This window comes from Eschrichtius robustus, chromosome 14 (genome assembly GCF_028021215.1).
Source record: "Eschrichtius robustus isolate mEscRob2 chromosome 14, mEscRob2.pri, whole genome shotgun sequence".
Taxonomy (NCBI): Eukaryota; Metazoa; Chordata; class Mammalia; order Artiodactyla; family Eschrichtiidae; genus Eschrichtius; species Eschrichtius robustus.
Window position 1 is genome coordinate 22,556,591 of NC_090837.1, and position 24,490 is coordinate 22,581,080.

The 24,490-nt window shown below is 46.6% G+C and overlaps 2 protein-coding genes across 3 annotated transcripts in view; one reads left to right on the forward strand and one right to left on the reverse strand.

Moving 5' to 3' along the window:
- The window catches only part of KREMEN1 (kringle containing transmembrane protein 1), a 63,913-nt gene extending 50,980 nt beyond the window's left edge, over positions 1 to 12,933 (reverse strand). For both annotated transcript variants that reach the window (XM_068563351.1, XM_068563350.1), the window contains exon 1: positions 12,728 to 12,933. In XM_068563351.1, the coding sequence (XP_068419452.1) occupies positions 12,728 to 12,824 (97 nt within the window). In that variant the 5' untranslated portion in view covers positions 12,825 to 12,933. The remainder of the gene's footprint in view (positions 1 to 12,727) is intronic.
- C14H22orf31 (chromosome 14 C22orf31 homolog) lies at positions 12,823 to 24,400 on the forward strand. The gene is made up of 6 exons (XM_068562427.1): positions 12,823 to 12,869; positions 12,977 to 13,174; positions 14,268 to 14,324; positions 14,514 to 14,637; positions 22,033 to 22,482; positions 23,381 to 24,400. Exons 1-6 carry the CDS (start codon positions 12,823 to 12,825, stop codon positions 23,819 to 23,821), a joined length of 1,317 nt encoding a protein of 438 aa, XP_068418528.1. The 3' UTR covers positions 23,822 to 24,400.
- Positions 24,401 to 24,490: the final 90 nt, after the last annotated feature.

Below are 24,490 nucleotides of genomic sequence, written 5' to 3' on the forward strand. Positions count from 1 at the left end.
AGTTTTCTCTCATAAAACTATTATTGTTTATTATGTTTGGAATTTAGAAGGGTTGGTATAAAGACTGATTGACTTGATGGCATATATATTCAAAACTTTGATATTTATCCCTCAAATTCCATAGGCTCTCATACTCGCATGCTGTATGTAACATTATTTGAAGATTTCAGTTGATTTAGAGGCATGACCTGTAGAGGACCTAGAAATATTCCCAGATACATTTTCCACAATACAATTCCCAAAGTCTGTCTACCTAGTGATTTAATGGGCAGTTATCAGGCTACCGTCAGGATAGGAAAAATATATATGGTTTGAACCCTATGTTGAATCCCAGCATTAAGTGGATAAAAAGTAAGGGAAAAAAGGTACATGTTTTTCTTAATCAAAATTTGAACTGTGGGATGAAACACATCTTTGTTTATATATGCTACTGAAATCACATAATTCAATATCTGTACTTATTATAAGTGAGGAAAATGCTAAGTTAAGAAAACCAGGCAATTTAACTCCTGACAGGTTGCATGTGCACTGCGTTTTTAAAGTTCATGTTTAAAACTATAACGATGTGTTTTAAAATAATTAAAACTTGACATATATGAGATGGTGGTAGGAAAGCAAAAGACATTCTATTCCTTGATAACATTTAATAAAGTTGAAGAATAAGTTCTCAATGAAGCTCTATAACTAGGTCATTCCTAACTACACTGTTTGCCTGAAACCACACTATTGAGGTTTTTCTCATATTGAGTCTTGAATTTTCCTGGTTTTCTGGTAGCTAATTACTAGTTAGATCTCTATTATATGATGTTTGTGAGAGTCACTGTTTTTAATCCATCAAAGCTGACTTTCTGTTCCATCCATGTAGGACTACTCAGCATCTCTAGTGATCCTATGTTGGAAGAATCTGGCTGGTTTTAGCCTAGTTTGAAATCAACACGAATCAATAAGCATTAAATTGAATTATGGCATCTTAAAATAAGAAGGCAGAAAACATTTTCCAGTGGGAACATCTGTTCTTTTAAAGACATCTATAAAATTTGGTAGGTGGGTAGATTATAGAAATACAAGGCTTAGGTGGAAAAAGCTCCTTTTAATATTTAGAGGGCAACACAAGAGTGTTGTCAGATGTTTGCACAACACACTTGCTGCTCTGTTGGGTTTCCAGTACAGACTGGTGTCCAGTGGGAACTCATGGGTAGGTCTTCAAAGCCTATGGTCCCTGGCAAAATCACCTTTTGCCCTCAGACACTCAAAAGCACTTCAGGAATGCTTATTTCAGTTATGTGGAACCCCATGGTAAAGAAGCACGTGGCCTTGGGAAGGCAGGGGCTCCCAGACTTTCCCATCCTAACACAGCTGAGCCTGTGAGAAGACACTCTGCATCTTTAACGCCGATGGCTCCCCAAGGGAAGAGATTCCCATGATTACATGGAGGCAAGTGATCAGGTCTAGATCACCTAGATTACTTAGAGAGAGGGTAGGAGGAAGGGGCCTTCTATACACATGGTACATATTGAGAATCACTGGAAGAAAGGGGAAATAACACCAGATGAGTAGCTGACACTGTGGGGTTTGAAGAAATCACCTGGATTTGGGGCTCCATTTCTTCACTGGTGAAACAAGAGGATTTGAGACAGGTGGTCTCAATATCCCTTCACTCTAAACTCTAATTTCAAGATTCTAACAAAATAGAACTGAGGCTCAAAAGTCTGAGGGAGTGTGACAGGAAAGGATTGATGGCTAAAATCTCTCCCAGGCTTAAAATTCTCTAATTCTACCCATTTCTCTAATGGAAGTGAGAATTCTATGGAAAAAAATAACTCACCTTCCATGTGGGACCTCCCTCTGAAAGAGGCACTTAAGCACTCTTTTTGTTTAGAAGAAACTACATCTTCAACAAATAAATTTCAAGAAAAAAAAGAAAAAGAGGAGAAACCTCTAGGTTAATAGAGACTCAAAAGTCACATCACCTAACTGTACCTGGCTTGGGTCCTGCTTTGAATGATAAAAACACCAATGAGACAACCAGGGATATCTGAAAACTGATTACTGACTGGATATTTGACGATATTAAGAAATTATTGTTAAAATTTTAGTTGTGATAATGGTAGTGGTACTGTTACTATGTTTGGTTTTTTAAAATATTTATTCATTTATTTAGGTTGCGCCGGATCTTAGTTGTGGCACGTGGGAGCTTCGTTGCAGCATGTGGGATCCTTTTTTTTTTTTAGTTGCGGTGTGTGGACTTCTTAGTTGTGGCACACGGACTCTTACTTGCAGCATGCATGTTGGATCTAGTTCCCCGAGCAGGGATCAAACCCAGGCCCCCCCACGGCCCCGCGTTGGGAGCACGGAGTCTTACCCAGTGGACCACCAGGGAAGTCTCTGTTGCTATGTTTTTGAAAGGAGTTCTTATCCTTTAGGGATACATACTGAAATATTTACAGACAAGATGATATGATATCTGAGATTTGTTATGAAATAATCTAGTTGGGGGGATGAAAGAGGTAGAGATGAAATACTTTGGCCTTGGTTTATGATTGTGGAAGCTGGAAGATGGATACACACGACTTCCTTACACTTTTATTTTTGAATATGTTCTAAATTTCCCAGAGCAAAATTTTTTGAAAGGACATCTTGAAAATACTTACTAACATGTTGTTTTACAATTAATCTACCTTAGTTTCTTTTCAAGAACGATAAACAAACTCAATCAGCCATAAATTCAGTCATCTAAAATCAAGACAGACATTCACCTACCATGTTCTTGGACTACGTATTCACAGTTCAAATGACCAGAGGACAAAGTACTTTTGTACTTTTGCCCAAAGTAGAATTACCACAAAAATAATCACTGCAATTATTTATCAGTAGCTTTTCCATTAAAATATCTTTTAGATCTTCCTTTTCATTCATGGGAACAATGTCAGAAGAAAAGGCCATACCTCTCAAAGTTATTTTAACTAAAGAATTCATACTTTTGGAAGGAGACCTGAGGTCTTCTATTTGAATCTCCAGTTTATTCATCTCTATTAACAGATAAATACTTAATTAAAAGACTATTTTAAGAAAAACTGAACATATCGTAAGCAATAGACAATAGGTTTAAATTCAGAAGACCCACGAAAACACTTCAGAGAGGGGTCCTTACTATTTGTTATATAAAAATTGGAAAAATAGATAATCCTTGAGGCAGAGCAGGCCCAGAATGCAATGCTGCTTGGGTACCACTCTTCCCATCTGGCTCTCATCTTGAATATGTTCCACTCCTACCCAGGAAGGACCCACTGGAAAGCATGCCGTGGCTGTCACTGTGAAGGACATGTGTTTTTGCCAGGAAGAGTCACCATGAACATGCAGTAGCGCTTGAGGAACTTACATTCATCATTTAGGATATTATATGCAAGTCCACTCATCAAATTGAAGACCAGGAGATAGTTCTTAAGAAAGAATGACCATTAACCTATCAACATCTAGTTCTGTAACATATACAGAGAGATTAGGCCAAGCCTCAGTGAAAGCATGGACTCACTCAGTTAGAAGTCACTAGCTCAGCAGAACTCTAAGAAAAACATTTCATTAATTAACCATGGACTTTACTGCCAATACCAACAGAACATATTCTATCACGGTGTGGTGATGGCACCTCTCTCGGTGTAATGTTTGAGTATAAATGGATCTACTTTAGATGTTTATTTATAAATATCCTCTTCAATCTTGAAATAAAATTTCACACTAGAGTTTTCACATAAGGAAAAGGGAAGCACAATAAGATGTTTTAAAGCTCAAAGTCCAGTTCTCTGATGGGCAATAACTTAGTACATTATAAATCAACTCTAAAGGAAACAAAAAAGACAAAAGATGGAGAACTATTTGAAAGCTCAGGGTCTAGAGGAGATAGCACTATACTCCTATGGAAACCAGAGGCTCTAAAACAAGTCCCACAGCATCTGCTGCCCCAGCTCTTCTAAGACTTGATCAGCTTGACCTATAATTGCTCAAGAAGCACCTGGCCCTGCTTCCACTAGCCCGTAAGTTTCTTCACTCATCTTTGTATTCTCAGCAACTACAGACCACACAGAACGTGCCTGGCAAACTTTTGTTGAATGAGGGAAGCAGATGTATGGAGGGCTAGGGGGAAAAACCCATGACAGACATGTTCAGAGTGCCCTGGTTTCCTCACCAATTTGTGCCTCCAGGCTAGCTATCATGCCCTACCTAGCAATGACCTGGGAGAAGTTCCAGGAAAGCTTATATAAATCAAGTATTTGAAAATCAAATGCTTGCTATTTAAACCAGGGGAGTCTGCTATTTAAATGGAATCCATGGTAGAGCTATTTGTAATAGGGAATAAGCGACCCCCTTTGTAATGAATACTCATGTTGATATTGAGTTTGCTTTCAATGGGAGACACCTGGCTCAAATCTACACCTTGCCTCACCATCACTTGAGCAACACTATTTCACGCTGTCTGAAGCTCTCAGTCAGACTAAAAAGGAGATAAAATAAACTAATATAATCCAGCTTTTGGACAACTTTCATCAGTATTGCCTGTACCCTATTTTTAATTTCAGAGGGCGAGAAAGTTCCCCAATAATGGAGCCCTGGAGGGCAGCCAATGCTCCATGGAAGCCAGGCTCTGGGCTATTCAGCTTCCCTTGGCTGACGTGGGATGGGCAAATAATACAACAGTCCTTGAATGGGGAGCTAGCTGACTGCCAGGTAGACAGCGTATCTCTAGAGTACATCTTTAAAGTAAAACCCGAAGCAACAAAGTTGTCGTCTTCTAAGAATTGGTACAGGGATGAGTCCTAGTCGGAGATGCTGGGCATACAGTAGGCATTTGATAAGCGTTTGTTGGTTGGTCCCAAGATAAAAATATGACTCAAGTGACAAGTTTCAGAAGTTCTGGCCATGGAGACAGCTTGAGGCAGAAGGAAAGTCTCAGTGTAGCACTGACTTAAAAACAAGAACAAGCGTTGCTGTCACCTCTAGTCACCCAGAACAATAAGGGCAGATGGTGGCCAACAGACTGATTTGCTAGTCAAAGGTTTAAAGTTTCATGTAATGTTTCATGGATCTAGAGTAGGGTTGTCAGATTTAGCAAATGAAAGTACAGAATGCCCAGTTAAATTTGAATTTCAGATAAACAACGAATGATTTTTAAAGATAAGTATTCCCAAATATTGCATGAGACAAACACAAAAAATTACTGTTTATCTGAAATTCAAATTTAATTGAGTGTCCTGTATTTAATCTGGCACTCTTACCAGAGTGGAAACATACGGTGACCCACAGACCTTACCCCATTAAGATTTTTGAAACACTGTTCACGGAAATGCTTAAGGAGTTTAGATATGGACAATGAAGAATCTATTTCCTTAAGAGTGAAAAAGATGCTGATCAGAGTTGCCTACTCCGAGGCCACAGTGAAGGGAAGGGTAAAAGAATAATATAATTAGGACACTGTTTCTCAGCCTCAGCACTACTGACGTTTCAGGTTGGATAATTCTGGGGGGAGAAGGGGGCCACTGTCCTGTGCATTCCAGGATCGTAAGCAGCATCCCTGGCCTCTCTACCTGCTAGATGCCAGTAGCACACCCCTCCCCACAGTACAGTGAGTTGTGACAAGCAAAAATGTCTCCAGATATTGCCAAGTGTCCCTTGGGGGCAAAAAATCTCCTCTAGTTGAAACCACTGAATTAGAAGAAATGGTCAAATAAACAAAGTGTCAGATTCATTAACCAACCGGTGGTCACATAACAAAAGATTCTTCTCAAGGGAGAAATTTTCAGCTCGCCCCGGGGCTGCCTCAAGCCCTTAACAAGGATGAGAGGACTAGTCATTTCAGCTAAGACAATCAGAAACCCTTCATCTGCCAGAAGCACTAGAGAAGAATCTTCGGTGAGCCAAGCCGATGAAGCTCTGCATGGCAGTGCACACATCACAGCAAGCAGGGCATCGAACCCAGCCTTTGAAGATGTTCCTTTTAAGTTAACCTCCCTTCCAACTAAACTTTTTCCAAATCTCTTCCTGCCATTTGGAAGTTGAGTGATTCTCAGCTGAAAAGGCCTGTATATACGAGGTGCAGATGGCAGCAGTTACGGCCCTCACCAGATGCTGCAGTCTCTAATTTGATTGAAAGGATATAATTAGACAACAGAAACACTTTAATGAAAGAGCAAAACATGGAGGGAGGGAAGGATTGAAGGCCCTTAACTGATGCCAAAACACCCACCAGTAATAGAGGCTTTGAGTCTGGGGAAAAGGAAGGGGAAAGCCCCTTAAAAGGACAGTCCCCATCCTGTTTATTTCCCCATAGACATAGGAATAGGGATTTTATTATTGTAGATTTCCACTGTATTTTATGTGGGAACAATCTGATTAAAACCAGAAGAAGTCTTCAGAAGAACATCAAAGAAAAACAAATATGGCTTCTGTGGTCATTATTAAAAATATTTTTACCAGCCCAATAATTTTCTTTGAAGATGAATTTTTATAGATTGAACAGCAGCAAGTAATTTACATACTGTGATGACATTGGTTAACAATCCCTACTGTTCTAGAACTACTTGGTCGCCATGTTTTCATCCAACTTTAGGACACCAAGGAACGTGGACAGCCATTTAACATTTCTGTTTAAAAGAATAAACTCTAACTCTGTTTAGAGTTAGTCCTATAAGTCAATGCCACAACTGTTTTGTATCATTTTTAAAAGTTGCCTATGCTGTTTTTATTATTTCCGAGCTTTCGAACTTTGAGTGTGAATATACTGCTCTGGTTCTAACCAAGAATCTAACGAAACTGAAAGAAATCCAGCCCTCAAAGTCTGAAGTTGCTAATGTGGTGTGACACTGGGGTTTGGAAGCCTCCTCAGCCCACTAGAAGCAGGGCCCCGCCCTCGTGGTAAATTGAACAATAAAAGTTTAAGGCTTTGGCTACTTGCCAGGGATTAAATCAGTGGCAAGAGAAACTAGAAGCTGGGCCCAGCAGAGGGGCAGCCCCGAGAGGGTACTGTTATTAAGTACCTGCAGGAGGGAGAGGCAGCCTTGCGTGTGAGGTGGCCTCAAATCTTTTGTCTGTAAAGTGCTTCCTAGCCCCAACCTCATTCCTCTTCAAACTGGTGCAAGTCCAGGAGAGGGAGGTGCTTACCTAGAAAGAGGATTAAAAGGGGGATGGAAGGAATTTCCTTAGAGGACGAGAAGGCAGGTTTCTGTGGAGTGGCTATTTTTGAGGAGTATGGACACCCTTCTGATATTTCTACAACGGCCTCTTTCCTTTCCCTGTTTAATCCGAATCGAGGATAATGTCCCAGAGGCGACGTCTGGGGAAGAAGCACTGCCGTCTTGAGAGAATGACACTGAAGACAACAGAGAGGGGGACAAAACAGAGTGACCTCAGGCTCCTCTCCTAGACTAATGCTTGCGGGTTCCACCTGGATACTCAAGGGCAAAATGAATGTGGAAGAACGTCAGTCACCGTTCTCACCCATTCACTGTGAGCCAGCCAGAAACTAACCTGCCAGGTGACAAAAGGGGACTTGAGGAGACCTCACCTCAAAACCTGCACAGGTAGTTTGCTAAGGAACACATTCACTTCCTCCTCTGTTATCCTTATTCAGGAGGCAAAAACTAAGAAAAAACTACAGATCCAAACTTAACAGCCTCTCGCAAGTGTTTTGCATTAACTGTTCCACAGTACAAACACAATCAATTTGGTATGTTTGAGCGTTTCATTTTGTTTTTTCGAAAATGTTTTAATTAAAACAAAATAATCATCCATGCTAAGCACACTGTTGTTTTTTAAAGGCCATTTTAAAAATGACAATAGAACCATTCAACTGTTTAGGAAAGTGACAGAAGTTTGTTTTCTTCTTTTTTTTCTCGTTTTTGTTTTTTTTTTTTTAAATGTCTCAGGGCCGGTGCCACCTGCTGCCTGGGCTTTCCTCTGAGAAACAAATCTCTCAACAGTTTGATCCAAGCAACATCTGCATAGCTGAACAAACAATGGGCTGGTTCCGAGGAAGGCTCTATTTTCTTTATGTAGTGCACCCTGAACCATACTGAATTTCTTTTTAAAGTATTTTTTAAAGTCTTATTAAAGATCCAAATGTATGTGTATGAAATTTCCCTCCCTCGATATGTTTTTTTTTTAATTGTGGTAAAATATACCTAACACAAAATTTACCTTTTTAACCATTTCTCCCATGCCTCTTAAAGTTAGTTTATAGTAAAAGGTGAAAGGTTCATTCAGCAAGCCTCCTTGTCACTTTTCCAGACCAGTGAACACTGGAAAAAATCAACACATATGGACCTAGAGCAGGACTTGGTCAAGTCCAGCCTGCAGGCCAACTGTGGCCCACTGCCCATTTTTGTATGGCCCATGAGCTAAAAATGCTTTTTAAATGGTTGAAAACAACCAAAAGAACAATATTTTGTGACATATAAAAACCACATTAGACTTCCCTGGTGGTTAAGAATCTACCTTCCAATGCAGGGGACACGGGTTCGAGCCCTGGTCCAGGAAGATCCCACATGCCACGGAGCAACTAAGCCCGTGTGCCACAACTACTGAGTCTGCGCTCTAGAGCCTGCAAGCCACAACTACTGAGCCCATGTGCCACAACTACTGAAGCCCGCACGCCTACAGCCCGTGCTCCGCAATTAGAGAAGCCACCGCAATGAGAAGCCCGCTCACCACAAGAGTTGCCCCCACTCGCTGCAACTAGAGAACGCCCGCGTGTACAACAATGAAGACCCAACACAGCCAAAAATAAATAAAATTTTTAAAAAACTGTTAAAAAGAAATCACATGAAATTCAAATATCGGTGTCCATGTACGTTTTCTTTTTCTTTCTTTTTTTTTTAATTTTATAGCTACTTTATTTATTTATTTATTTTTGGCTGTGTTGGGTCTTCGGTTCGTGCGAGGGCTTTCTCTAGTTGCGGCAAGCGGGGGCCACTCTTCATCGCGGTGCGGGGACCGCTCTTCATCGCGGTGCGCGGGCCTTTCACTATCGCGGCCCCTCCCGTTGCGGGGCACAGGCTCCAGATGCGCAGGTTCAGCAATCGTGGCTCACGGGCCTAGTTGCTCCGCGGCATGTGGGATCTTCCCAGACCAGGGCTCGAACCCGCGTCCCCTGCATTAGCAGGCAGACTCTCAACCACTGCGCCACCAGGGAAGCCCCATGTACGTTTTCTTGGAAGACAGCCACACCTATCCATTCACAGTTTGTCTATGGCTGCTTTGCTCTACAAACATGACCTCCCTTCTCTTCATTCTTTGAGATTCTGCAGCTGTTGTACTGCAACAGACAGTACATGGCCCACAAAACCCAACTTATCTACTGTCTAGCCCTTTACAAAAAATGTTTGCTGACACCTACCTGACCTAGAGCCTAAGATGGCATTATAGGCTCAAAAATTCTAAACTAAAGATGGTGTATTGCCCATCACCCAAAATTCCTCATCTGTATATTGTGAAGCAATTTAAAGCAATATATTTTACCTTCATCATTTGCTTTTGATCCAAATATGCTAAATCATAAGTAAGTGTATCAATAATATCTATATTAAGTGTACCAACTTGCTGTTTATTAGCAGTGAGCCTAAATGGAACTTCTTTTTGCTCTAAGATTTATAAAAGGTCTCACTGCATATCTCAAACACTTAAACAGCTTTGTCGAGGGGCCAAAAATTTTCACAAAAAGATCAGAGTTCTTTGATGCCAGGTCAGTTTTGACAGTTTCCTGTTTCTTAAAAATACATAAAAGTAACTGGTATGCACGTTAGTCCCCTTCACTCCTCTCAGCCCCTGGGTTGTATACAGGTAATTATATACAACATTGATGGAGTCCCCAAGAGGGATAAGGCCCTGTACAGTATGAAACTCTCACTGTTAACTGAACTCATAGGTTTTATGGCAAGACACACTGCTGTCTAATGGGACAAATTCTACATGAGGAGCTGGAGGAGGATGAGCATAAAAGGCTGTTCACAGCAAACATAGCCAGAGTTGACGCACACCCGAAAGCCCCTAAATGTGGTGAAACACCCAAGCAGGTATATGCCTTAGGCGGAAAACTCACAGCAGAAGTCCACTCAGCCTTCTCTGCTCTTCCTACCTCTCGGCTGTCCCCTGCAGGTCAGTAAATTCCAGATGGGAGTTCACTTCAGAGAGCCCATCAGCCCACGGCCCTGGCTGCCTTCCTCCTTGAAAAGGGAGTCTAGATTCCTAACCTAGAATTTCACTAACCTCTAGGTTTCACTAACCTCTACCTTCCTCCTTATCAGTTGTGAAGGAAGGGAGAGAATCTCAAAGAATGAAGAGAAGGGAGGTCATCTGGGGTTGGCTACACACTGTAATTAGAAGTAGCACTGATAGGGAATGAGCTAACTTTTTATAAAGTCAGCATTCAAAAATGCAAACCACCAGTAATTTAAATATTACAAAATTATGCAGAATATAAGTATTGAAATAATTTTTTCCATCCACAAAATTTTAGAGAAAATTACAGTATCAAAAATATGAAATGTCAAGTTTGGCATATCCTCAGAGTAAAACGTGTTTTTTATTGGAAAGGATTTTTAAAAACTAGTGGGTAGGCTCTAGACAGGATGTGATGCTGAAGACCATGTGGTATCTCCCTAAAACTGCCTCTGGAACTAAAGAGGAGAAATCACAAAGGCACTGATGTACTAGGATGGGAGGGAAAAAAGCTGGTGAGGCTCACTGAATTGGGAACGTGGGCCACTTATCATAAATCATTTCACAATGGTTATTTATTTGTCCCTATCCCAGACTCCAATAAAAACACACACCAAGGTTTGAGGTTCAAACTACATAAGAGCTGCTGCATTTGACCCTTCCAAGCAAAGCAAAGGTGCCTGAGGAGAGGGTGCCACCTTCCAACAAGCATAAGCACACAGCTGGTTCACTGAACACTTTTCAGAGCTATTACTCTGCCCTTTCCAGGAGAGGAAACAGTTTATTTCCACCCATACCTCTCTCTCCATAGAGGACATTAAATCCTGACCACACATATGGCAAAGTGGAGCTAAGGGGTTACTAGGTTACAGTTATGTTGACATATCCTGGCTCTCAGAAAGTCCCTCCTTCATTCCCCACATACAGCAAACAGTAGAAGTGATCAAACTTCTGCACAAGTTTTTGTAGTTGTCCCCTAGAAGGCCACTGATCACTCAGAAACCACTTCCTGAGCCTAAGGTTTATAGCACTTGGAGAGCCCCCTTCTACCACTCTAAAGCCAAGCTTTGCCTTTTACAGGGATTAATCAGACTGGAAGCTCATAGCATTCCCAGGGCAAAGGAGGTGTCCAGCACTTGGTGAGCCGTAAAGCACTATAAAAAGAAGTATTAAATATGTTTAGTGACTGCCTGCTATACGTGGGTGTGTTACCTGCAGTACGTCATTTAATCTTCATAACACCCTGCAAGGGAGTTATCATCATCCCTCCTTTACAGATGAGGAAACTGAGGCTCAGAGAGCTGAAGGCACAACCCAAAGTCACATAGTAAGTGACAACACTAAATCCTTATCTTTATCACAAATCCAAGCTGGTAAGTAAACAAAGCAACTTGGAGTTTTCTTTCATCAGCAAAATCCATCTCTCCAATATCACAGTCTGCGACTTTGGGTGGAGAACCCAGAGGCCGGTTTTCTTACTTCAGCAAACCTGTAATGCACTTTTCCCGTCCCTTCCATTAATGCCGAATTCTCAACACCTGAACAACCTGCGGACAAATGTACCTGGGCCAGACAACGCCCCCTTGCCTGCTCTTCAACTTGGAGAGTTCTGCTGCAAGGAAGGGTGTTCGGGCAAGCTAAGCAAAGTCCCAGCTTCCATCCTGGTCTAGGGCCCCACTTGGGAAGACCTGGCCTTGACCTTGGCCTGGGGAGCGGGTTACCCTGTTTAAAGTCAGGATAAGCACCCTAAGCTCTGTAGGGGAGAAGTTTCCCATCACCCCTTCCTTTCTTCCCCTCTCCACGCTGGACCTGCACCGAGTCACGGGGAAGTTCAAAGCGGCCCCGGTGGGGTGGGGGGTGGCTAGGGAGGGAACGTTCTGGCTGGGTAGAGCCGGTCGTCTCCGGACCCAGGTCTACCTCTAGCAGGGCGGGCAGGTCAACTTTACTTTTCACGACTTGTACTCAGAAATTAGTGTTGGGCAAGCGGGTGCAGCCGGGACCGGGCAGAGGGGCCGGGCGCCCGCTCCCGTCGCCTCCGCACCCGGTCGTGAGCGGGTAGGCGCAGGGTTCGCGGGCGTGGGTGGGAGGGGGTACTGGGGGCGTCGTTGTGAGGCTTGCGGAGGGGATCCTGGCCCGGGGTGTCGCTGAGGGGCTTGGGGAGGGGGGGCAGCGTCTTGAGGCGGGGTGGGGGAGCGTCCCGGCCCCGGGGGGAGTCGCTGAGGGACTTGAGCTGGGGGTGCCGGGTCCTGAGACAGAGGCGACATCCCGGCCGGGGAGACGTCGCTGAGGAGCCTGGCGAAAGGGTCTGGGAGGTACTGAGGCAGACTGGGCGCCGACCGAGGGCGTAGCTGAGGGGTCTGGGGGAGTCCCAGGTCCTGAGGAGAGGGGCCGCCCCGTCTGAGGGGCGTCGCTGAGGGGCTGGAGAAGGAGTACCAGAAGGCAGGGGCGAGGGAGTTGGGCCCCCCGGGCGGGCTCCGCGCAGGACGGGCGGAGCGGGGGGTGGGGGGAGTCGGTCACTCACCGGGTCCGGGGCCGAGGCCGGGGCTGGGCGCGGGCCGGGCGGCCAGCGTAAGCGCGGCGGCGGAGAGCAGGGCGAGGCGGGCGGCGGGTGGCGCCATGGGCCGTCAGTGCGGGGCCCCGGGGCGCGGCCCGGGGGAGAAGGGGCAACGCAGGGAGCCGGGGGCGGCCATGGGAGCGGGACGCTAGGCTCGAGCGTGGCCCCGCCCCGGCCGCCCAGCCGCCCCGCCCCGGCCCGCCCCGCCCTCCCCAGCGCCGCCACCGCCCCTGCCGCCAGCGGCCCGCCAGGCTCCGCCGCGAGGCCCGAGGGGCGGAGCCGACTGCGCACGCCCGCCTCGCCCCACCCGCGCCTGCCACTCACGCTCCAGGCCCCGCCCACATCCCCCCCTGCACCTGGGCCCGCCCACCCGCGGACCACTTTCTTGGCTGGTTCGAGGGGCGGGGCCAGCAGGTGAGGGGCGGGGCCTGGGGCACAGCCTCCGAGTCCACAAGCAGAGGTTTGACCCGGCTGGACCGGGCCAGGCGCCCAGTGACCCCTGCTCCACCCTCACTCGGGTCGTGACCCACACGCGGGCTCAGCCGCAGCCGTAATAGTCAGAACAGCAGTCTGCAAACCGCTTTTCCCTGCTTGGCTCTTCGCAGCGGTTTAAAAAAGGGTGCTCTGGAGTCAGCCTGTCCGGGTTCATATCCCACTTGATCACCTGTAAAATCTTGGGCGGATTTAAAGGAAAAATAGCTCTCTTACTTCAATTTCCTTATCTGTTAAATGGGGACGTTCATAGCAATTACTCCCAAAGAGGTTGTACTAAATGAGACAATGCGTGGAAACTTTAACACACACACAGTAGGAGCTTAGAAAATGTTGAGTTCCTTTCACCATCCCAATTTTTGCAGCCACAAAAGAGGCAGCATACGGCTTCCCTGGTGGCGCAGTGGTTGAGAGTCTGCCTGCCGGTGCAGGGGACAAGGGTTCGAGCCCTCGTCTGGGAGGATCCCACATGCCGCGGAGCAACTGGGCCCGTGGGCCACAATTACTGAGCCTGCGCGTCTGGAGCCTGTGCTCCGCAACAGGAGAGGCCGCGGTAATGAGAGGCCCGCGCACCGCGAGGAAGGGTGGCCCCCGCTTGCCACAACTAGAGAAAGCCCTCGCACAGAAACGAAGACCCAACACAGCCATAAATAAATAAATAAAAATTAACTAAAAAAAAAAAAAAGAGGCAGCATACTGAGCCCCGGTTCCGAATCCTATAGCACACTTTTTGTCAGCTGGGGCAAGTTTCCTGCTCTTTGTCATCTGCAAAATAGGAATATTAAAAGGCCTTCACAAGATTAGATTAGATAGACGCAAGTAAAGCGCCCGACACCAAGAAAGTCCAGAAGTGGGTGGGGCAATGGTGTTTTCTTAGACACTGCGATCCCGGGACGCAGAGAGCGCGTGGCTCGCTTAAACTCTCGGCCCCGCGTGGCCTCACTCCCCAACATGGTCTTCGCCTCCCGCCCCCGGGGTCTGTGGTGGGCCTCTCTCCTCCCCCGCACTCCCCCAGGCAGAGATTTTCCTTCGGCTCCAGCCTAAACCGCCGCGGTGACGCCCCGCGGGGCAGGTCCGGGCGGTGCGCCGGGCGCTTTTAAGTCCCTGGTCCCAGACTTGCAAGTGCGGGCCTGTGCCCGGCGCGGCGGCGGGAACCTCAGCCCTCCTGTGCTGACTCGCTGCGCCCTGAGCGGGGCTGGGCTATCCCCGGCCCGCCTTAGGTGCACCGGCCCCCTAGCCATCCCCCTCGCCCGGTCCCAAGACCCGCCACCTCGCCCCCAACCATCCCCCCATCCCAGCTGCTCCCAGAGCTGGGCCCCAAAGGCGCAACTACTCCCACGAGGCTTCTTGGCTCCGTCACACCACCCACACGACCCAGTGCCACGGTAAGAGTGCGCTTGTTCAATCACTGTTTTCCCTGGGTCATTACCAAGGTCGAGAATCCTCTGGGCTCCTTATTGGAGCAGAGGGATGCCCTCCACATCCCACCTGGTGTCTCCCACTCTTGCTTACCTTCTCCTGCACCATTTTGGGCCCTTCCCCACCTCCAAAATCACCTCCTCCAACATAACCTGGGAATGCTTCAACTCTTAACTTGCACCCTCCCAGGCAGGAGGCCCTAGAAGGAGAATAAAATGGGGAGATGCAGGTAAAACCATCAGCACAAAGCAAGTACTCAGTAAGGGTGATCCTTCCTCCATTCAACAAATATTCAGTGAGGAGCCTGTCAAGAGCACCAGCAAGACAAGAACTTACGCTCCTAGAACTGAACTCAAACAGAGCAGAGAGGCCAGTCAACCCACAGGAAAACAATGTGAATTTCAGAGAGCAAAAAGTACTACAAAAACAAGAAAATGATGATATTGACAGAGGGTGCTCTGTGGACTGTTTTAAATTTATTTATTTATTTTTGGCTGTGTTGGGTCTTCATTTCTGTGTGAGGGCTTTTTCTAGTTGCGGCGAGCGGGGGCCACTCTTCATCGCGGTGCGCGGGCCTCTCACTATCGCGGCCTCTCTTGTTGCGGAGCACAGACTCCAGACGCGCAGGCTCAGTAGTTGTGGCTCACAGGCCTAGTTGCTCCGCGGCATGTGGGATCTTCCCAGACCAGGGCTCGAACCCGTGTCCCCTGCACTGGCAGGCAGATTCTCAACCACTGCGCCACCAGGGAAGCCCTGGACTGTTTTAAATAGAGTGCGGGGGAAAGGTTTTAGCAAAGCGGGACACAGCTGTCTACAGTTTACAAGGTCCTTTCATATCTCATCTTAGTTTCAGAGGAGGAAATAAGAGGCAGATGGGGGGGGGGTGTCGAAATCAGGTTTATTTGGCCAAGTCTGGGGATTTATGCCTCATGGTAGTAGCTCCCATCTGTCTTACTGCCCTGCAGAAAGGCACCCCTGTTGACTGGGTACCAGCCCCCTTCCTTTATTCTGCTCTCTTGGCCTTGTGTAACCAGAATGGGCTACAGTGAAAAATGAAAATGTGGGGCCCCGTGTTCAAAATTTTTAAGAATTTCAAGATGGTGACAACAGAGCATTAAACCAAGCCTGAGGTCCTTCTAAGCTCGGGGGCCTGTGTCATTAACTACACACACCCCTGAAATGTTGCAAGCCCATGAAAGCTGGCTTGTACAACAGAGCTCAGAAATAGTGTGCAAGCTCCTGCCCCCACTGGCTGCCATGAGAAACATCTCTCTAGCTGTCCCCAGTCCCCCCCCTCCCCTCTTTTCCAGCATAAAGCCCAGCACAGGTGATGGAAACAGCACACAGAGGCTAAAAATACAACCGAGCAGGTCTAGGTCAGGGCACGTAATGGCTCAAGGTCTTTGCTCAGTTATGTGGTCCCTGGCCCTGGCAAGGAGCTGCCTGAGATATTCATTTCAATGCTTCACATGCCTCAGTCCTTCAGTAGCTTTATTTCATGGAAAGAGTGAGGGCATTGACTATAGCCCCTGGGCCTCCAGGAAGATATTGGTGTCTGTCTGTCTGTCTGCCGGCTCTGCAGTCAGGCCCTTGGATTCCTCCCGAGGGCAGCAGGATTTGCCAAGAAGCTGAGAGATCTCAGCTGGTGGAGTTTGGGCGATCCTGGTATCTTTGAAACTCCAGCTGGGGTAATTTCTGCTCAAAGGGCAGTCATGTTGTAGAGAGAGCACTGGATGAGGAGTCTGATCATAATAACAAGAATAGCAAACCTTTACTGAGGATTTTAATAAGCTTTCAGCAGTGTGCAATGTTTGTCATCACATTTCTCATATGACGGTAGCCCTATGAGGGAGGCGCTCTTACGAGCCCCCTCATACAGAGAGGTTAAATGGCTTGCCCAAAGGTTGCCTAGTGGTGGAGCTGGGCTATGACCCCAGGCAGTGGGACTTCAGGACCCTACTCCTCATCACCGTGGTGAATTGCCTTATTATCTTTATGGGGTTCTAGCAACCAATGCCTACTGAGTGGTCCAGGGCTGGGATTAGGGTGAGGCAAGTGAGGCATTGGCCTCAGGCACAAGATTTAAGGGGGCCCCCAAAACTCAGTAATCAAGACAAATATTTAATCAATTTTTAAATATATTAAATATATTTAATGGACAGTGTTTTAATGCAATATCTTTTAAAACTCTAAATGAATGTTAAAAAATTAATGATGAACAGAATCTCAAAACTTTAAATAAAAACAGGATCTAGATTCCTGATTTTCCTTTAGCCTCAGGCTCATCTCAGCACTGATCCTATCTCCCAGGTTCTGGGTCAGGCAACTAGTGATGGAAAATTCAAGAGAAGCAGTAGTTAGTCTGTTCTGATGGGGGTGAAGGGAGAAAAAGAATTTGGTTTTGAACATAACGAGTTAGCAGTGTCTGTGGGGCATCCAGGTGGACACATCTGAGAACTCAGAGCCAGGTGAGAAGGGGTGGCAGGATGGGCAGGGCACCCTCATTTCACATACTTGGCCCGTGATAGGTGTGTATTCAGCACATGTGGTCTAAATCACTCGTCCTCCGGGTTTGCATCATGGTTCAGGAATCTTTTCAAGTTCTCTCATCCAAAGTTTTTCTCTTCTCTCCTAAAACTTCTACATCACAAACCTCAGACGTGTTCCCATATGGGTGTGGAAGTTTACTTGCTTGGGTGATAAAATAAAAACATCTTCTGAGGAAATTAAACACAACTAAATTCCACTAGAATTTGGGGGTGGGGCATGAAGGAGGAAGATGAGAATTCATATAAATTGGCTCAATTTTCTCTTTTTTTTTAAACTTTTTTTTTTTTTTTTTTAAATTTTTGGCTGTGTTGGGTCTTCATTGCTGCACGCAGGCTTTCTCTAGTTGTGGAGAGTGGGGCTGCTCTTCGGTGAGTGTGCGGGCTTCTCATCACGGTGGCTTCTCTCCTTGCGGAGCATGGGCTCCAGGTGCACAGACTTCAGTAGCTGTGGCACGTGGACTCAGTAGTTGTGGCTCGCCGGCTCTAGAGCACAGGCTCAGTAGTTGTGGCGCACGGGCTTAGTTGCTTTGCGGCATGAGGGATCTTCCCCGACCAGGGCTCGAACCCATGTTCCCTGCATTGGCAGGCGGATTCTTAACCACTGCTCCACCAGGGAAGCCCAGCTCAATTTCCTCTTTATTCACTGACCCTCCGGAAAGAGAACAGGAGCTCAGAGAAATTAAAGAGAAGAGTGGTAGTAGAGGAGAAGAAGAAAGAAGAAAGATTATTGGAGCTAAAAATACAGTCAGTAGAGACTGGCTAAGCATCAGACAAGGGCAGATGTGTTTCCAGATAGAAGCGGTGGTTTAGATATGTCAGGAAGAACAGCTCCAAAGGATGGGTGGAAAATAAAGGTTATTTAGACTGAGCTCAGCAGAATGAAAAAGGTTCATTGGCGAACCAAACTCAGGAACAGGACTTTCAGCAACATGGAAGCCCTACGGCCTCAGCCCCAAGGTCTCTGGATTGAGTGTTGGCACCAACAATGGAAACTCTTGCCATGGTTTCAGGACCCTGGATCAAATAGAGTCTTTCCATCCTGACTTTATACTTCTGAACAACCTTCAACAGAACAACCTCTGTTAAAGACTAGTTACTTTCCTTAGTGTATCCTCAGGTACCCGCTTCCCTTTCCATCTAACAAAGCAGGGATATTTGGGACAACTTCTAAAACCAGGGGGAAATGTAGCTCTTGTAGATACATCACCTCCGTAAGGTTGATGAATCTGACAAATGTTTAGTGAAGATGGATCGTGGGAAAAGAAATGTCATGATACCCAAGTCAGATCAGAATCATCCCCCGTTTCAAGAGGCTGATTGCTTGACAACAAGGATTTACTGTGTGGCACAGGGAACTATATTCAATATCTTGTAATAACCTATAATGGAAAAGAATCTGAAAAACCATACTTCAATTAAAAAAAAAAAGAGGCTCATTGCTTGGCCTCATAAACCAGATGGGCACACAACTAAGGACCTGGGATGAAGTTCCTATAAAATGTTGGGTTAAGTCACTCCGACCATGAGCAACAGGAGCTCAAGAAGGGGTCAGATGAGTGAATGGGCCATAATATTAATAACATTAGGGACTTCCCTGGTGGTCCAGTGGTTAAGACTCTGTGCTTCCACCACAGGGGGCGTGGGTTCAATCTTTGGTTCGGTAACTAAGGTCCTTCATGCCTCACAGCACAGACAAAAAAAAAAAAAACAAACCAACATTAATTAGAACTTTATTTACTGAGCACTTACTCTCTGCCAGGAGCCATGCCAAGTGCTTCGCATGCGTTGTCCCATTTCCTCCTCATAGTGATCCTGGGGTAGGCACTCCTATTATCCGCATTTCACAGATGAGGAAAGTAAGGCCCAGAGATGTGAATTCACTTGCCCATTGAGAAATGGATCTGGGATCCATCAATAGGACTTGATGTGGTCCGTGCCCAGGTGTGGTACGTGGATGGGCCAACCAGATGCAAGGCAAAGTGTCACAGCGTAGCTCTGAGTGGATAAGAGCAAAGGTGGTGTAGACCCTGGTTGGGTTGAGTCCAGCCTTTGTTGGTTACTAGCTTTTGGGCCTGAGGCATGGTCCTTGAGCAACTGGACCTTCAGTTCCTTTTCTTTTTTAAAAATTTTAATTAATTAATGAATTAATGTATTTATTTATGGCTGCGTCGGGTCTTAGTTGCAGCACGCAGGCTCTTCGTTGCGATGTGGGCTTCTCTCTAGTTGTGGCATGTGGGTTTTCTCTCTCTAGAGTTGTGGCACGCGGGCTCCAGAGCACGTGGGCTCCGTAGTTTGCGGCATTCGGGCTCTCTAGCTGAGGCGCAAGAGCTCAGTAGTTGTGGCGTGCGGGCTTAGTTGCCCCGCAGCATGTGGGACCTTAGTTCCCCAGCCAGGGATTGAACCCACGTCCCCTGCATTAGAAGGCAGATTCTTTACCACTGGACCACCAGGGAAGTCCCTGACCTTCAGTTTCTTCGTCTATAAAGTAGGGATGGCAGCAGCACCCAAACTCATGCAGAAGACTGTTGGTAGCATTTGGTGAGATGATGTTGGTAAAGTGTTGTCTAGAACCATGTTTGGACTACAGTGAGTATTCAATCAACACAGATTTTACTGAAATAGGAGAAATAGCACAGGCCAAATTACCCTGAGTTATTTCTAAGGAACGTGAGGCTTACTACTAGGGCAGGGTCAATTGAAGGGAGTTACACAGAAGGGAGAGAAGGTAGAATTTGATAGAACTTGAAGAGTCTGTATCAGCTGCCACCTGTGTGAACAGCTCTGTGCTAGAAGGAGATACTGAGTGCTCCTTGAGTCAAAGGCCCAGGAAAGTAAATACATTTGAGTGTCTGGAAAGAGGTGGTGTGGGAAAGCCAACCTCAAGATGGGGAAGGAGAGAAGGAAAGCAGAAGAGCAGCTCCATGTGCCATTCTTGCCCTTCTGTCCCTGCCATGCGGAGTAAAGGCAGACCATAGCCCCAGAGCCTGGTGGCACTTCTCCAGGGTTCACTGGCTTTGAAAGGATGCCTGCCTGCCCGGTCTCCAGACGTTTGCAAACCCTTCCCAAAGACAAACCCTTTCCAACGCCCAGCTCTAAAACTGACCCACCTCTCGGGAGGTGAGGCCAGAGCTTGCCACTGAATGGACCCTATTGTCCTCCCAAGCGTCTGTGGGTCCAGATGCCGGCGGCCTGGTGGTGGTTCCACGGCGGCCTGCGGTGCGGTCTGCCTGCGACTTTGATTCACTCCAGGGACAAAAAAATCAAACAGGCAACGCATGTGATTCCAGGAACTCCTGCCAGACTCATACTCTGTTTTTCCACCATTTCGCTCTCCTCCCCCCCGGAGAGGGAGCCTCCTTTGGCATTTTGCACATGAAAAATCAAAACCACCAACAGGGCAGGCACCTGATAAGGAGATAGGCATTGCCCAAGAGTTCCCAGGAAGAGGCGTCTTTGTTCTTGTTTCAAGCCCTTGACACTGCTAACAGCTCTAATTACTGCATTTGCCATGGGATGTAAAATAAAACCACATTCCAGAAACCATGTATTCTCCCAGGGAGAGACATGGCAGGCAGAGGTGCCCAGGGCTGCAGGAACGTGTTCTTTCATTTCTGGTCCCTAACCTTGGCAGCTATTCTGAGAACTTAACAGTACCTTCTTTATGTGCACGGAGAAGGGCCCTTTCGCACCTGTAAGGATGCATCTCGCTACCTGTATCCAAAAATCTGGTCTGCATATTTGACTACATTGCGTGCAAAGTGTGCTTCTTAAGAATGTCAGAACCTTCAAAATTCACCTGTGCCATATTGGGGAAAATGAGGGCTTGAGAAGTTCCTGAGGCTGTAAGCACAAGAAAATAGAACTTCTTCCAACATAATTTAACTATAAAAATCTGATGATGTAACACCCACCCACACCCACATCACAAACGAAAGTGACATCACAAATACTAGAGATAATGGTTCAAAACTGCATGAGAGCCAAAATCTAAACAAACAGCAATTTGCCCATACATGACTGAGGCAGAGAAAGACAGGTGATAGAAATATTAAAACAAAACAAAAAAAAAAAGAGAGAAAAAGGGAAAAGAAAATACATATTTCTTCCCCCTACTAAGCTAACTAAAATAAAATTTAAGGCAACCGAAATATGGTAAGGTGATTTTATTTTATTACAGATGACATTTCTTAGAAAGCCAGGTCTCTTTAAGTGTGTGATTCTAATCTATCCAAATTGTTCTCTTGTTCTTGGCTGGTCCCGAGAAATGGAGGCCAGCATCATTTACATTGTGCTTTTGCCTTTTTAGACCCCAGTGTATATTTCCCTGCTTAGCAGCTTTTCTTGGCTCATGGCAGTCTGGTTAGAAAGTGATTTCAGGGCTTGGCAGGATTTTACCTGCTGTCATTTCTGGGTTGCAGCATAGTTGAGGAGTGGCTACAGCTCCTATAGGAAGCTTGAGTGATCCCATCTCCCATTCCTTTCCTGCCATGGGTTCCCTTAGCTTTCCAGGGGACAGAAATGGTTTTTAATTCCTTATAAATGCTCCCTGACCCTCCCTCCGCTTCCAGCCCAAGCATGCTATGTTCTTTGAGAACCTGACCATCACTATGACCTTGTGAAGTTCTACTGCTTCCCTACTTGGTACAAAAGGTTTTGGTGAGCAGGAGAGAGGTTGTGCAGAAAGATTTCTAAGAGCTGTGTGGAAGGAATGGTCTATAAAAAAATGTTAATACTTTACCTCCAAAATAGACCTTCTAGTCTCTGCTTGAGAATTGGTCTTTTTTATTCCTTTTCTCCCCCTTATAATTCTAGCATCCAATCTCTGTGAGACGAGATCCCAGTAACCCCACCTATGGACTCCGACAGTCTATCTTACTGAACACCAGGCTTCAGGACTGCTATGTGGACTCGCCAGCTCTCACCAACATCTGGACAACCAGAACGTGTGCAAAGCAGAACACCAATGCTCCCATACCAGGTACCACCTCTACTTGGGAAGTTGTAAAGAACCCATTAATTGCCAGTTCCTTCTCCCTGGTTAAACTGTTGCTCAGGCGACAACTGAAGGAGAAATGCTGCCCAGTACCACGCAAGTTTGGAGATGCGAAACCCTCAAAGAGATTAAAGCCCAAGGACGATTCAGCAACGAAAGCCACCCAGCAGGGCTGGATAAGAAACTCCATCAGTTCCAAGAGCAAGCGGCCAGTGGGGCCGTGGCCAGGCTCACCCAGGCACAGGAGGCCTGCAGGAGGCGTCAACGAGGTAGGTGATGGCTGGTGGTGGAGAAAATGTGATGGGGTAGGGAGAGGGAAAGGTAAGCTAGGGCTTCATGCCAAGAGAAGGAAACCCTGAAGTTAAAGACAGGATTGTGGGGTGTCAGGATGGGGGTGGGGGCATGATTTAGTGGAGAGAGGACAGATCTGGGGTCATGCATATTTCTCCTTTGCTCAGTTTGAGAGGAGGATAAAGTGGCTTTCAGAAGTGGAGACAAAAGAAACTTGATGTGAAGCGAAAATGAGGATGGGAAAGGCTCAGATGCACATGCTTGAACCCCAGAGCTGAGCCACAGACCTGGCCATGAACTTCCACATGGAGAACTTGGCGTCCAGAGGCCTGATCTGAGTCCAGCTCCATTAGTCCATGGTGGCCAGCAGAGCTCAGAATGCACCCTGGAGCTAGGTGGTCAGTGTTCAAATCCCAGCTCTGACCGTAATTGTGGGGGACTGTGGGCTCAGTCTCTTTCTACCTTGGTTTTTGTCATCTATAAGATGTGGAGAAACAGCCCTTCCTTCACAGGGTTTCACGAGGATGAAATGAGTTAATGCGTGCAAAGGGCTTTTGAGCAGAGCCTGGCACAGAGTAGATGCTTAGGGTCCTGGGTGGCACTCAGTAGGTGACAGCCATGGTCCACCTTCTGGCTGTGTGGCCTTGGGCAAACCCATTCCAATTTCCTTGCCTTTAAAGCTGTCTCCTGCTGACCTTACAGGGCTGTGGGGAAACGCTCGCAGCGGTATCCCTGAAGGAATTCAGTAAACTAGAACATGCTAGACGAATGTTGGTTGTGGCTGTAACCAAGACTTGGGGACACAAATCCCAGATAATTATCCTGAGCTCCCTTCTCAAGTTTTAGCTTTGACTTCTCTGCTTTCTTCCTGGCTAGAGTAAAGAAAGTTCAAAGGAGAAAAAAGTAACACTCTGCCAAGACCTTGAGAGCAGATATGCTGAACATGTGGCTGCCACCCAAGTGCTACCCCGGGACATTGGGACAGTGTCCTGGAAGGGCCGAGCCTCACTTCCGGAAACCAGGAAGAGACAGCAGTTGTCGGAGGACGCATTCACCATCCATGGCCTCCACACAGAGGGCCACCGGACTCTGCACCACATGGTGGTGGAGCCAATGCTGTGGAATCCTTCGGGGACCCCCGAGAGGTCCGGTTTGGAGCTGGGCAAGGCCATCAAGAAAAAGCCCTGGGAGACTCTTTGCAGCCAGGCTGCCACCCCTGAAGGTGCTCAGAAGGACCCACTGCCAGGCAGGAAGAGGCCGGAGGTCCACGAGGAGGCTGCTCCCAAGAAATGGCCCAAGTTAAGGAGCGAGAAATAGGGACAGGAGCTCACTGGATTAGGGTATTCTCTGCTGGATGTCTGAAGAATAAACACCACTTTGCACCTTCCACGCGATCTCAGAGCACTTTACAAATCAGTGACTACCCTCCCCGGGAAACGAGACAGATAGGTATGAGATTCACTTTAGACTCAGGGCCCCTCTCCACCTTCATGATTTGGTCATTTCCAGGCTGGATGCTTAAGCTTTTTTCCTACAAATCCCTTTTCCTTAGAGAGGGGCTGGAGGGCCTCAGTCTTCCAGATAGGAAAAGGCTTGGCAGATGAAGTCGATGGTTATAACCAGTTTACGGTCCCTATGTTCGAAAAGTGGACTGCTGGGATTGACCACCATTCCCCCCATAGGGCTGAGCAGAAAACCTATCACCACCTCAGGGACATAATCTCAAACGCTGTCTCTCGGATGCTTGCCCAGACACCACCTGGATCCCCAATGACCTGAACTCTGTGTTAACAGGAGAGGAAATTACGCAGATGCTCCCATGAGCAAGCTGCTATTATTAGGCACTGCTTCACGGAGACCTCTCCTTTGTGGAATCTGTAGACCTTTACCAAATAGAGCAATGACAATATATAACATGTACTTGATAAAATTGTATTTTTTTTACAGTCATTTGTACAATTTGTTACAAAACCATAGAAGACTACA